The 14,880-nt window shown below is 43.6% G+C and overlaps 2 protein-coding genes across 3 annotated transcripts in view; one reads left to right on the top strand and one right to left on the bottom strand.

Annotated features, from left to right (window-relative positions):
* The window catches only part of SLF1 (SMC5/6 complex localization factor 1), a 66,251-nt gene extending 51,772 nt beyond the window's left edge, over positions 1-14,479 (bottom strand). The window contains exons 1-3 of the mRNA XM_074952852.1: positions 14,273-14,479; positions 13,121-13,234; positions 12,874-12,949 (exon numbers count right to left, since the gene is read on the bottom strand). Coding sequence (XP_074808953.1) covers positions 12,874-12,949; positions 13,121-13,234 — 190 coding nt within the window. The 5' untranslated portion in view covers positions 14,273-14,479. The remainder of the gene's footprint in view (positions 1-12,873; positions 12,950-13,120; positions 13,235-14,272) is intronic.
* Positions 14,480-14,506: 27 nt separating this feature from the next.
* Positions 14,507-14,880, top strand: part of KIAA0825 (KIAA0825 ortholog) — a 419,106-nt gene continuing 418,732 nt past the window's right edge. Inside the window, exon 1 of one of the 2 annotated variants that reach the window (XM_074952850.1) lies at positions 14,507-14,582. The gene's annotated coding sequence lies outside the window, so the exon portion shown is untranslated. The remainder of the gene's footprint in view (positions 14,583-14,880) is intronic. The other variant, XM_074952849.1, reaches the window with a different exon arrangement.

Raw genomic sequence — 14,880 nt, 5'->3', positions numbered from 1 at the left:
CTTTCCTAATATTTTAACATCAGAATTGCGCAAAGTCACTCGACATGGTAGTTTTTACTTTCTTCTAATGACATAGTATCCTCAAGCTCTTCCAGAATAAAATAATCCCAGACAAAAGAACAATCATGATATTAATTTGCCTCTCTAGATTTTGCTCCTGTGTCTTTTGTCCAGTATCAACTTAGCCTTAGTATTCTTATATGATGTTTTACAATACACTGTAAAAATAGATTTCCTGACTGTGAACATTCTGTGCATTCAGAGAAAATGCAACAACTCTGTCAAATCACCTTTATGAATAATCTGCTTGGATGTACAAATAAAGGCATCCCATGCTAGTTTCTTATTTGAAGCCATAAATACCGGTATCACCAGCTAACAAAACTGTCTAAATTTTTAGCATACTAAAAGCACAGCATAGTTCATCTCTAAACTCTGAAAGTCTAGACATTTCTAATTGTGTAAGTTTAGTGGATACCAATATTAGGGGGAAACAATTTTAGACTAGTACTCCTTTCCACATCCTTTCCCCTCCCTTGGCCTCACTTCCTCTGCCTCTTTCTTCTTCTGTATGTAAAGATCCTCCCTCTTTTCTAAATGTCTGTCTTTTCAGGTTCAGATCAGGAGTTGTGGTCCTCTTGTATTGAAACACTGCTTACTGCACACATTAAGTGAAATTGTGTGATCCTAATCAATTTCTCAGAACAGCAGGGTTACTGGTAAAATGCATCAGTTCAAGAGCACAGATGGTACTTCTAAAGGAGATAGCACTGGGTGTGGACATCTAATAGAAAGAAACAAAGGTGCTCTGTACATAACCTATAGCTTAATAAACCCTTTGTCACCAATTCCTACTCAATAGGTTCCACGTAATTAAAAATCCATCCACATTGGTATGCTTGCTGGAACTCTCAGGGTGAGGATAAATACTGAAGGGGATTAGAATCTACTGAATCTAACCACACTCTCACTACAGTTTTACCAAGAAAAGGTGGTGGACATGCATGTCTCCCTCCCCGCCCCCAACACCAAAAAAAAAAAAAAAAAGTGCCTAAGGGCAATATTCAGCACTATTGGACATTACTAGGGAATGATTATGGGTAAAACTAAAAAGGTGGCAATCATACTTAGTGTTCTTTGGAAGATATATTGTGTCAATGTGAACTAGTGGTGGTAACAAGACCAAAATGCAGTTTTGCATCACTTTATCCTTTATGGATAGGGCCCTACCAAATTCACAGCCATGAAAAACGCATCACGGACCGTGAAATCTGGTGTCCCACCATGAAATCTGGTCTTTTGTGTGCTTTTACCCTATACAATACAGATTTAATGGTGGAGACCAGCTTTTCTCAAATTGGGGGTCCTGACCCAAAAGAGAGTTGCAGGGGGCTGCAAGGTTATTTTAGGGGGGTTGTGGTATTGCCACCCTTCTGCGCTGCCTTCAGAGTTGGGTGGCCAGAGAGCGGAGCTTTTGGCCCGGTGCTCGGTTCTGAAGGCAGTGCCCCACCAGCAGAAGCAAGGATGGCAATATTATACCATGCCACCTTTACTTCTGTGTTGCTGCCTTAGCTTCCATCCAGGACAATCACATGATCCATTGTCTACAGCCAAGCCCTAAGATACAACTGCATTTGCTCCAATCCCTCAGACAGAGGCAAAGATCTACAAGATCTTTATCAAGCATTATTAACTACAATACCCACCGGGGGAAGTGAGAAAACAGACTGACAGAGTGTGACGGATACCCAGACATCACCTACTACAGGACAGGCCCAACAAGGAAAATAACAGAACACCACTGGCCATCACGTACAGCCCCCAGCTAAAAACCTCTCCAGCACATCAGCGATCTTCAACCTATCCTGGAAAACGATCCCTCACTCTCTCAGACGTTGGGAGGCAGTCCAGTCCTCGCTTACAGACAGCCCCCAAACCTGAAGCAAATATTCACCACAGAAACACTACCCAGGAACCAATCCCTGTAACAAACTGTTGCCTACCCTGTTCCCACATCTACTCTTGCGACACCATCAGGAGACCCAATCACATCAGCCACACCATTAGGAGCTCATTCATCTGCACATCTAATAATGTGATATATGCCATCATGTACCAGCAATGCCCCTCTGCCATGTACATTGGCCAAACTAGACAGTCTCTACATAAAAGAATAAATGGACACAAATCAGACATCAGGAATGGCAACATACAAAAGCCAGTAGGAGAACCCTTCAATCTCCCCGGACATTCAATAACAGATTTAAAAGTAGCCATCCTTTAACAAAAAACTTCAAAAACAGACTTCAAACAGAAACTGCAAAGCTACAATTCATTTGCAAACTTAACACCATTAATTTGACTTGAATAGGGACTGGGTGTGGCTGGCTCATTACAAAAGCAATTTTCCCTCTCTTGGTATTGACACCTCCTCATGAATTATTGGGAGTGGACATCCACCCTGACTGAATTGGCCTTGTCAACACTGGTTCGCCACTTGTAAGGTAACTCCCTTCTCTTCATGGGCCATTATATTTATGCCTGCATCTGTAATTGTCACTCCATGCATCTGAAGTAGTGGATTTTTTTTTTTTACCCACGAAAGCTTATGCCCAAATAAACCTGTTAGTCTCTAAAGGTGCCACTGGATGCCTCACTGTTTTTGTGGATACAGACTAATATAGCTACCCCTCTGATACTTTCACCTTGTCTCTTCCTGCCGTTTTGGTGGTTTAGTTGCCCTTTGGGGGGGGGTTGGGGGGGAGTCCTTACCTACAGAAACCTTATGGAGAGGTATGATGTGCAAGAGATCTTCCTGAAATATCCCTGACAGAGTTCCCTTTACACTAGGGGTGGACAATAATTTTCGCAGGGGGGCCACTCCACATATTTTGATAAGTTGTCATGGGCCGCATATTTCTACTATATTAATGGAGGAGGTGCTCCAGGCTGGTGCAGAGTGTTGGCGTGCAGGAGAGGGTGAGGGGTGTGGGCTCTGGGAGGGAGTTTTGGTGCAGGAGGGGGTTCTGACCTGCGGCTGGGGGTTGGGGTGTGGGAGGGGGTGCAAGGTGCAGGCTGCACCATGGGACTTTTAGCAGCCCGGAATCAGAGATTGCAAGGGGGCAGAAGAGGCCAGATGGAAATGTTAGTCATGGCAGGCCGGACAGAAATGTTAGACAGGCCGGATCCAGCGCATGGGCCGTGTTTTGCCCACCCCTGCTTTACCCTATTACCTCAGGGGGAAGAATCTGAGGGGAGCCACACAGAGATTAAAGAGAGGGAGTGGCTCCCCCTCTTCTGCTAAAAGCAGGGAAAGCTCCTTCTCCATTCCCTGGCTTATGCAAGGACCACTTCCTTGCAGCTGCTCCTGCTCAACTGGTTGGTGAGAGCTGCTCACCCTGTTTTCAATGTATTTTAACCACCCAGGGTGTGGAGATGGGAAAGGATGAGGATTTCCAGCCTTAAGAGACTTATCAAGACCCTGTGCCCACAGAGAGGGAGCCATCTGCATGGATGCACTACAGCCAATCCCTAATAGTCTAAAATCATGAGTCAGATGTCAAGAAAGATGAATTAAAATCTGGGATTTGTTTTCATTTCCCGTCAAGTTTTTTAATCTTTAGATGGAAGCCACCTGTACCCTAAGTCTGATTATTTTCATGCTCAAAATCTAATGTGACAAGCACATGTGAAATGTGAGTATCCCTGCTAGCTTCTGAGAGAGAACCTAAAAAACATTCCTAAGCCCTAGAGTGGAGGAGCTGCCATCCCTTCCCTGTCCATCCCCATACTTTATTGCTATCATTACTCGGGGGGGGGGAAATTCTGTGTCACTGCGCATGCGCAGAATTCATGGCCCCCGCAGATTTCTTTGCTTCCCCACAGAAAAATGACTTCTGATGGGGAAGCAAAGGGAAGCCGCAAGAGTGGTCACAAGCCCCTCCCTGGCAGTACAGGCAGGTCAGTTTGGGCACCTGGAGCAGCTGGTAGACACTCAAATCACTGCTGGGATAGGAGGGCTGGGAAGTCATGTGTGAGAGAGAGACAGATACTCTGTCCCTCTTGCTTGCTATTGTGGCGCCCTCAGCATGGACGGGCAGGGCTTTGGGGTGTTTCTGGGGAGGTAGGTGTGAGGCAGCCTCTGTCCCCTCACGCAGAGCAGAATGTAACAGCCTGCCTGCTTAGTTAATTGTTCCCAGTGAATTCCCAAGGAGTATAAAAAGGTGTTAAAATTTTAAGGCTCCTTTACATTGCCAGAGTGGTGTAAAGGACAGTGTGGCCGTATAAATGCTTATGGTGCTTTACTGATTAGAACTGGTTTACATTTTTGGACTGAATTTTTTTATCAAAATGTGCTCCATGAACTGTTTGCTACTGACCTTTCTGGAGATCGTCAGTAGCCAATATAAATTGCGAGTTTGAGTCCCCAGCCCTCACTTGTACTTCAGTTGCCTATGATGTAACACTGAGCGTGTGGCTGCATATATTTGTTGACTAAAGGGTCAATACTAGCTCCATTACTATTAGACAGAGGGGGGTTGGGGATTTCCTCCAATGCTCCCCACTCCCATTCTTCATCCATTGTATTGTAGTTTAAACAAATTACCAGAATTATTGAAACCAGCAGGATTATAGTGCATTATTTTAACAAATAAAATTTGCAGAATTTTAAAATATTGTGTGCAGAATTTTTAATTTTTTGGCGCAGAATTCCCCCAGGAGTACTATCCTGCTTCTTTCCTTTCTACATCTCTCTCCTTACACAACCCAGTTTTTCCTCCCCACTTCATATTCCACAGTGTCTACCCCCTTGTTGCCCCCATTATATCCCTCCTTGCCCTTTACAAGATCCACCCTTACTATTTTCCCTCTCTGCTTCCTCCGCACTCTCTTAGCCTCCTCCTGATCTCCACACTACCTTATCCTAACTAGGGAAGATGGCCGCCCCTGAGTTGAGGGCAGCCTAGTTTCAGTCGCACCACAAATAATGAGTTGGCAGCCTTCTTTACTCAGGGCAACCACACTTCCACATGAAAAAAAGTGTAGGGAAATCGCAACCACCTTTACTGAAGGAAACTTGGCTTTAGCCCCATTAAAGGCAATGAGAGGAGGATATTTTAAATAAGGTAAGCTCAGGGGCAGCTGTAGAAAAGACCCTTTTCTCCCCAGTTTTACCTGTCCTGTTTGTACCCATTTCCCTATCGGAAGGGCTGCTCAGAGCTCTTCTCATATTGTCCAAGTTCTCAGACAGCATCAGCTAGATGCTCTCATGCTGCCGCACAGCAACACAGGACTGCTGATGTGTCTGGGCCACCCCTCAAGCATGGGAAAACTGCCCTTTCCCCACTGCGTAGCTCATTTATAGTAATTTTCCTGGCATCCATGAGAAAAATATTTGGGGATGGGGAATAATAATTGGTTAGAAATCCCTCAGGAAACATCAAAGACTTGATCAGAATTTCATCTTTGAGACTTTGAATGTCCTAGCTGGACATTCATTCCCATGACTTCTGTCAATTAAGGACAAAAATGGAAAATACTGCGAGGATTCCTATGAAGTGTGGTAAAACTTTTTCCTAGCATAAACCCTATTTTAATAGAAAGGTTGTCTTATGGACCACTTCTCTCCTCTTCACAACAACATAAAAATGTCATGGCATCTACAATAGTTGCATATTAGGAAAACATTTATTTTAAGTCAGGTAGAAGTGAGGAACTACATTACATGACAGCCAACTCTCTAAAACAGCAAATGTTTCAGATTATCACTGGTCTTCAGAATGAAAGCCACTGCTGTAAAGCCTGATGATGTAAAAGATGCTTCTTATGCCACGCTAGAAGACTTATCAAGCACTTCATTTCAACATCATATTGTTATTTTAGGAAATATAAACACAAGAACTGGTCATTAGACAACTAGATTTGAATTGGTACTGGGGCCACACACCTTATTGTAAGAGAAATCAGATAATAGTGCGTGTCAATTAGAATTTGCTTCAACACATGGACTATTTTTAATGCTACCTGGTTCTGCCACAGGAATTGCCATAAATGTACATTTTGACATCCGTCTGGCAACAATGCAACCTTAGATCATGTTCCAGTTCAGAAACCCGATTAAACTCATCCTGGATGTAAGTATATTTAGAAGTGCTGATCTAGCTCCAGAATCTGATTGACTACTAATAGTAACAATGATGTTCCTCTGAACCAAGTTTCAGAGACTGGTACCTACTGCATCAAAATGCTTCAGTACTGATAAGCTTCATGACGAAATGATTGATAAGAATTATGCAGTATCAACTTCCAATAAATATTCTATATTGGATGACTAGCGGTCTACTGCAGAGGAATAGTGGACTTCATTTTGGGATTTTATTTCAGAGACTGCTGGAGAATGACTAGGACTAAGGAGCATTAAAAAGCAGTGTTGGATTATAGATGATACCAAATTATGGGAAAGAAAAAAAAAAAGATGCAGTGTAGAATGGATGTACTGGAAGATCAGAAGAGAGTTAGCGAAGAGACCTTTGGTCTGACCCAATATGGTCATTCTTATGTAAGAGAAAAGGAAATGCACAACAGAAGAAAAGAAATAACTTGAATGAGCAGTTACAAGGGCCTGTTGGACTGACCATAATCAATGGTGGAAAAATATAATGCAGAGCACTGAGAGACCCTCCAAGACATGACCAGGAATGCATCTTTGAGATTCTGAATGTCCTAACTGGCTGTCCATTCCCGTGACTTCTGCGAATTAAGGACAAAAACTGAAAATATTGCCAGGATATTGATGCACAATATAACAGTTGGTGTGGACATTTTTGTTAAATAATCAACAGCTCCCCACCAAGATGTACACTAAAACTTAATCCAAAAATGAACCTTGCAGAAAACAGGATGGTGACATTAAAGGAAGTGATATTTGCAGTCACACAATTATGAAATTAAAGCATCTGACCTTAACAAAATTTCTGGAGAACTGCTAAAAAAGAGTGGAGGTTTGGATTTAGTTCACTGGCTTCATAATCGAAAAGTTAGGGAAACTGGTAACATTCCAGAAGACTGAAAAAGGGGCTGCATCATCCCTTACTTTAAAAAGGGAGAGGCTCAAACTTGAGCAAATTATAGGGGAATAACCCTGTCTGTCCATCCCAGGGAAGATGGTTTATGATCATACTACTGAACAGATTGAAATATTGTTTCAACCCTAATATGACAAACAACCAATATGGCCTCTGTACAGGTTGATCTACAATCCATTACTCCTGGGGGAATTCTGTGCCACGGCACAATGCAGAATTTTGCAGAAATTAACGTGCATGCAGAATTTCTGCCCTCCCCAGAAATGGGCTGCTGTGCTGCTAGCTGCCACTAGGGGCCACTGGACCCAGCAGAGCCTAGCTCACACAGAAAACACTGCTGGGAGGAAGGAGAGAGAGCTAGAGGGTTCCTGGCAGCTGCAGTTCCCAGCATGCCCTGAGGGAAGAAGAGGGCAGCACGCAGGAAATTCTGTGCAAGCCTGGGACTGAGCATCAGTCTCTTTCTCACTCTGGATCCCTGGGTTGGGGGCGGGGGAGAGGGCGGGGCAGAGAAAAAGGAACTGGGATGTCATAGGGTTTTCTTTAACTCTCTACTCCTCAGGGAATTTGTGGGGGTGTCTGTATTGTTACAGGCATACTTGCTGACAGGTATTTTGAAATAAATTACTAAAATAATTGAAACTGGCGTGACTATGTAGAGTTATTTTGACAAAAAGTGCAAAATTTTGCAGAATTTTAAAATATTGTGCACAGAATTTTTAATTTTTTGGTGCGGAATGCCCCAAGGAATAAATTCATGCTATGTTTGCCTTGTGGAATGTCACTGAAAAATGACTGGAGTAGCAAAAGAAAGTTAACATTGTGTTTACAGAGATTTTTGCAGCCACTTTTTGAATCAGTGCATCGATCAGATGATGCACCCTGGGTACTGTTATGTCAGTATAGGGCGTCTGACAACGTAGCATGCTTATTGGAGGAACTCTACCATGGTACATTTAGTTGTGTGAGGGTCAGTGGTTGTATTAGACTGGTTTTCAGTAGAATCAGGAGTATTCCAGGAATGCGTGTTCTCTCTCTCTCTCGCTCTCCCCCATATTATCTAGTATTTTAATAAACTGATAACAAAGCTGATGGAGGTCAAGTAGAAGGGGTGAAATTTGAGGATCTTGAATATGTGGATGATATTTCCTTATTTGAAGACAGTACTGACCAACTAAAGCTAATGCAGAAACTATGGGACTTAAGATAATTGGTGATAAATAGAAGTACCTATAAAATGGAAACAAATGACCAGCTGACACTGCAGGTAGATGGTAATGACATCTAATGGGTGAAGAGTTCTCTATCTGGGTAACTGGTTGACGGCAAGATGTTCTATAACTGAAGTAGTCACATGTTGAATCGGTCTTGTCAATGGTATTCAGTGTCTTCAACGGCCTCTGTGTAGGTGACAGGATATTTATTGTTTAATGTGGTGGTGATTACAACCCTGTTATACGGAGCAGAAACATGGCCGTTGAACAGCTGAGGAGAGGAAACTAAACAGTTTTCAATATTAAAATTTACAGCATATTCTTAACATCCACTGATTTGATTTTGTCACAAACGAGGAGATAGATGATCCCAGCAGATGCAGTCTGTCATCAGTGAAGAACAAGAAGAGTGCAGCTGTGGGGTCACGTAGAACCTCTCTCATGTAGAAGAAGGTATGCATCTACAGAAGGTTTACAGAGCTGAGTGGAAAGGAAGCGGAGCTCAAGGTCTGCCTCAAATGAGTTTGGAAGATGCAGTTTTGAAGGATTTAAGAAGCCTGAATTCCCCCACACTGACTCTTGAGGAAGGAAGACTACTTGTAAGGGATGGTTTGAGATGGAAGTCCATTGTATGCAACATCATAACCACGTGAATCTACTTCATTAAATATAGGTAAAGGACTTTTCATTTTAGACAATGTTAAGCATACGCATACACGCTCACACTTTGAATCTGGCCAATAGTTTCTTGGGTTTTCTTGACTACTGAAAATGTGCTTTAATAAGAATTTTCTTTTTCACGGACCCACTTTCTCTTTTGCTTGATCCTACCTTGAAAAAAATAATCCTGTTTACAAAAAAAATTTGGTTTAAGTGCCTGCACCTTTGGAGGAGATAATACCGTCTAGACAGGAGACAGAAAATCATGACTCTGAATCTTGACTCAGACACCAGTTATCTCTCTATGCCTTCAAGCAAATCACTTAACCTCTCTCACTAAAGCCCCAATCCTGCAAGGGATTCCAGCACAAATAGAACCTTGTCTGCTTCTGCAGACATGGAACTTGCTGCAGGACCAGGACCTAAATTCTATAGCCCTGACTTCAATAAGGCTCTGCATGGGGTACCAGAGTCTACCCACATATAGCCAATTGTCATTAGATGCTAGAATTTTCAAAGGTGTCTATCATTGGCATTTAAATGCCAATACAACTGAACAATTTTACAATCATCAGTAAATACTGATTTAGCATATCTGTGTATATAAGCCTGTTAGCCTTATACCAGTCTTCAAATTCAAGCTGTGCCAGACTGACAATATCCTGTAATATTCTAAACAAACCTTACAGAATTAAGATTAACTTTATATGAATTCAATCTTATCAAATTAAGGTTAATACCTTTGAGGTACACTGTATTAAAAACAACTGTGCATGTGTTATTGTGGCATTGTATGTACCTTCTCTAGTGGGGGCAGGGGGATGTACTTCCTTCTGTTATCATCTCTTTGAAGCCACCCCCTTGCAGAGCTATGTGTATGTACTAATTCTGACAGGATTCTCCAGGGACCAACAGAAAAAGAGGATTTTTGGATAAATAGCCTGGTTTTAATCTGGCTATGGGCCTTCTTGAACCACCAAATGGACAAGAACCCTGGTCCATGGAGGGCCCCAGTCCTTAAGGTAGGGTTGGAAGGACTGGGACTACTGAGGTCTCATAAGACTAAGGCAGTGGGTCTCAAGCTATTTACCATCGTGGGCAGTATATGCAGCTCTGTGTTGACGTGGGCCGTATCCACACAATATATATACTACCTGTATGGCCCTGAGGATGTCACCTGGGCCACAGATGTGAGCTGATTGGACCACAGGTTGAGAACCACTGGACTAAGAACTTGTTCTGAGCTGCAGCTGTGATGAACTAGTAACCACAAGGAATCCCTTTAGGTAGTGATGGCGGCTGAAGGACTGCTCCTGTCAGAATCCATGTTAGGATTGGGATGTCTGGTAAGCTTATTAGCATACATGCAAGGTTTTTCTTGTTTGTTTTCAGTACGCTATCTGTAAAGTTTTTTACCTTTATTCTAAAGTAGGCTTGCATAGAAAGAACTCTGGGGTACTTACAACTGTAGCAATTACATTTTAACCATCTCTGAAGAGAAACAAATAGGTATTCCTTGGACAACCTGTCTGTGCTGGAACAACACAGTGAAGGCAGGGAACTGTGTAGCTTGGAGATACCCTTGTCAGAAGGGAGAGAGATGGGAGGTCTCCACCCAAGAAAGGTGACAGACCGGGGAGCTGGCAGCCTGAGAACGGTGTCCTTGCTGGACCACTGAAGAGAAACATGAGTGCAGTTGCCTTGAACTATGACTCCAGCATACATGCATGCTTTAGTCTCTCCCATCTCAAAAAAACCCCCAAACACAATATCCTTAACCCCACTTGCCTATAACTACTTCCCCATCTATCTATAAACTCATTGAATGCTCTTGTCTACAATTGCCTTCTGGAGTGCCTCTCCTCCAGTTCTACCCTAGACCTTTTCCAATCTGGCTTCTGCCCCTTATATTTCACTGAAATGGTTCTTACCAAATCTCTAATGCCCTCTTTCTAGCTAAAGTTCAGAACCAGTACTCCATCCTCGTCCTCCTTGACTTGTCAGCTACCTTTGACACAGTCTTGAAATCTTGTCCTTGCTTGGCTTCTGTGACTCTCTTCTCTCCTCGTTCTCTAATCGCTCCTTCAGCATGTCCTCTGGAGGATCCTCATCCACCCTGTAACTTTATGTGGGGGCTCCATCCTTGGTTCTGTTCTGTTTTCCATCTGCACTTTATCTCTGGGTAATCTCATTCACAAACACAAATTCAACCACTATCTTTATGCTGATAACTCACAAATCTGCCTCTCAACTCCAGACCTGTCCCCTTCTGTCCAAACTAAAACCATGACCTGCCTCCTGGAGATGATCTTGAGGATATCTAGCTGCCCGCTCAAGCTAAACATGGCTAAAATAAAGCTTCTAATCTCCCTTCCCCCCTTCTTTCTTTCTCAATCATTGTTGATAACACTACCACCCTTCCTGTCATTCAGGCCTGTAACATGGGTGTCATCTTCGACTCCGACCTTTCTCTAGGCTTCATATCCAGGCTAATCTAAATCTTACCAATTCGTTATGCATAGTATCTCTATATAGCCCATCTATCCACACAGCCAAAACTCTCCTTCAAGCTCTCATCACTCATGTCTCAGTTACTGGAACACCCTACTCTCTGGCCTTAACAAATTCAATCATGCCCTGCTCATATCCATTTAAAATGCGGATACTAAGATTTTCCTAGCCCATCACTTCACCCATGTCGTTCCTCTCTTTGAATCCCTTCACTGGCTTCCCTTCTCTATTGAATCAAACATAAGCTGCCTGTATTCTCTTTAAAGGCCCCTCATGGCCTATCCCCACCCTATTTTCTCTCATTCACTATTGACATGTTAACTCTCACCTCCAATCATTCCATGATGCCAGATTCCACTGCCTGCTTGTCCATGCTTTCTCCCATGCTGCCCCACACAATTGGGAGCTGCCCTCTTTAAATATTCGCAAACCTACCTCATTATTCACCTTAAAATCCTTCCCCAAAATTCTCCGTTGCAGTGAGGCCTATGAAAAACTTAAGTTAGGCTGCTAATGTGCAAAGTCCACTGCCTACCATGCTGACCTGTACCTCTCATTGTTTACTTGAACTCTCCCATCTGTTTGTCTTATCTGTGCTTAGATCATAAGCTCCTTGGGGTACAGACCATCTTTTTGTTGTGTGTTCGTACAGTACCTAGTATAATGTGGTCCTCCTGGTGTAGAGTAGGGCCCCTAAACACTATGGTAATACAAATAATTATTAGTAATACATATGCTTCAGCATATATATGATACAAGTATGATTAAAAGAAAAGAAGATGATAACACTCAAAATGGTTACCATATCAATATATTGCCATTGCAAAACTTATGTCCATAACAACAACCTGTAAACACCATAAAGCCCTTCCAGAAAGCCCTACATAAAAAACATCTTACAATATAGAGGTCTCATCTTGAAAACCTTTAAATATTTGAGTAACGGTTTTCAGATTCAGGCCATAGGTATGAAAAAAAACAAAGGAGTAAAATTGGGGTCTAGAGCCAGTAAAAAAGGCAGAGGTAAGGGTTTTTCTTTTGGCCATAAGGGGTTGCTGTGCAGGCAGAAGTTTGCAGTCTGTGAGCGAATGTTAGTGTGAAGTTTAGCATCAGAATTGTATGCTACCAATAGCAAGTATTCCAATACTTTTTATTCTCTCTAATAAATAACTTGTGACTTCTCAATCTTAACTGTTACCTTAACCAACAATTATCTTTTTGTGGGCTAACAGACTTACTGATTTCAGTCAAACAAAGGGAAGAGATAAGCTGAGAGGAAGCAAATCCAAGCTTGAGCAAAAGTCTTGTTTATCAGCAAAGATAAGAACAATTATGAAACAAGGTTAATAATCTTATTTGTTCATTAACTAATACAGTTAAAGAGGATACCACAATTTGTTACTCACCTGCTGCACAAGCTGCTAAGAACTTTTCACTCTTGGAAAGCTGTTTTGCTATAAGATGTGTGCAATTTCTGTATTGCTAACAAAAACAAACAAACAAAAAAGTGTAATTGAAAATGGTTGTTTAGTTTTTTAACTACTAGCACAGACCATCATCCAGCCTATTTATCGTAGACTTCCATCTTATCTGCTGCTTCCTTTTGCTCCTTCTGTGAATTTAATGAATGAAACAACGAAGGTAGATGCTTACCTCAGTATCAATAAAAACACAGTCCAGTGTAAGTAGTAATTCAACTATAGCCTCCTTTTCTTGTTTCTTAAATCCAGTTAGTTGGATTCTCCGTTTTTGGACAGCAGTCGCCATCTGTAAAATGTTGTGGGTTTTGTTGTTTTTTTTTGGGGTGGGGGGAGGGAAAATATATGCATAAATTGTTTGTACAATTTGTATTCGAACTTTCTATTCCTTCCATGTTTTTGGATAAAATTAAAGACTTAATATAGCTCTATAAGCAAATGATTCTATTAGAGTAATGACAGGTTTCAGAGTAACAGCCGTGTTAGTCTGTATTCGCAAAAAGAAAAGGAGGACTTGTGGCACCTTAGAGACTAACCAATTTATTTGAGCATGAGCTTTCGTGAGCTACAGCTCACTTCATCGGATCCGATGAAGTGAGCTGTAGCTCACGAAAGCTCATGCGCAAATAAATTGGTTAGTCTCTAAGGTGCCACAAGTCCTCCTTTTCTTATTAGAGTAATACTACTTTGAGATACTACAAAAAATAGTAACAATTTTAAAATGGTTACTAAGTAGCATTAATGTACACTAAAGATAATAGCCTAAAGCGGAGGTTCCAGACAATGCTGAGCACCTACATGATGCTCCCAGCTCTGCACCTTTGTGTACTAGCCTACCCACCTCAAAGAAGAGAGTTAGACGTGCCAACAAGATTTGCTGTGACTGTTCCCTAACCAAACCCCTGGGTGCAGGCAGAGGGACTCAGACCAGCCACTGAGGGGGGAGGTCCATAATAAGCAAAGCGAAACCAGCTGTCCTAGGCAAGGTAGGTTGTAGCAGAAAGGGCCCCAGGGAAATAAATTTGTTAGTCTCTAAGGTGCCACAAGTACTCCTTTTCTTTTTAATAGGAGGAGTAGAACAGAAGGGGAGGAGACAGGATGTTGAATGGAAGTGGCGCCAATAACTGCATTTTCAAACCTGAACCAGCAGCTGGACTTCATGGGGCATCACCAGTCAATTCTACATGGATATTAGTGCACAGTTTGCATGGCATTGCTAGGCCTAGGGCGTGCATCATGGTGGGGTACCCAGCTCTCCCCCACCCACACCTACCATGGGGGCCTGGGAGCAGGGGGAGGCCACACTCGGTCACCCCGGGGCGCTCACCTTTCCCTGCCTGGGGACGGTCGCGCTCACAGAGCCGAGGCAGATCAAACAGCCCCCCTCGTGCCTGCTGGCATTAGCTGCCCAAGCGCTGCTGTGGGGAGGGGGCAGCGCCGCAGCGGCTGTAGAAGACCCGACCCCGCCTTTACCGGAGCTGCTGTAAGAGACGGCGGGCGCGCTGCCATACCAGCCCCTGCAGCCTCCTTCCCGCCGGCCCCGCCCCCGGATGTGGGACCCAGGCGTTCCGGGACGTTGTCACTGACGCTCCCTGGTCTCTGGGGCTGTGAGCGCGGAGCCGAGCGGGGCCCGGCCGGTAAGTGAGCCTGGCGGGGCGGAGAGACCGTGGGCAGCAGGGTCCGAGACATCCCCGGGCCTCTGTGTCCCAACACGCACCTCCTGGGGAGCGGGGCCCCACTGGAACCGCTCCGGCAGGCGCCCTGCTCCCCACTAGCCCCTCTCCTGCCCCCGGGCCCGGCTCCCCTCTAGCCCCCCCCAACAGGACGCTCCTTGTGACTGACCGTTAGTGCCCTCCCCCCCCCCACACACACTCTCGTGCCTGTGAATAACTAACTTGGCTGCCTGACAGCGTGTGGCGCTCCGGCTGCGCTCGC

The sequence above is a fragment of the Natator depressus genome, chromosome 5 (assembly GCF_965152275.1).
Source record: "Natator depressus isolate rNatDep1 chromosome 5, rNatDep2.hap1, whole genome shotgun sequence".
Classification (NCBI taxonomy): domain Eukaryota; kingdom Metazoa; phylum Chordata; order Testudines; family Cheloniidae; genus Natator; species Natator depressus.
The sequence above is the reverse complement of the archived record's forward strand: the minus strand, read 5'-3'. Positions and strand labels throughout refer to the sequence as shown.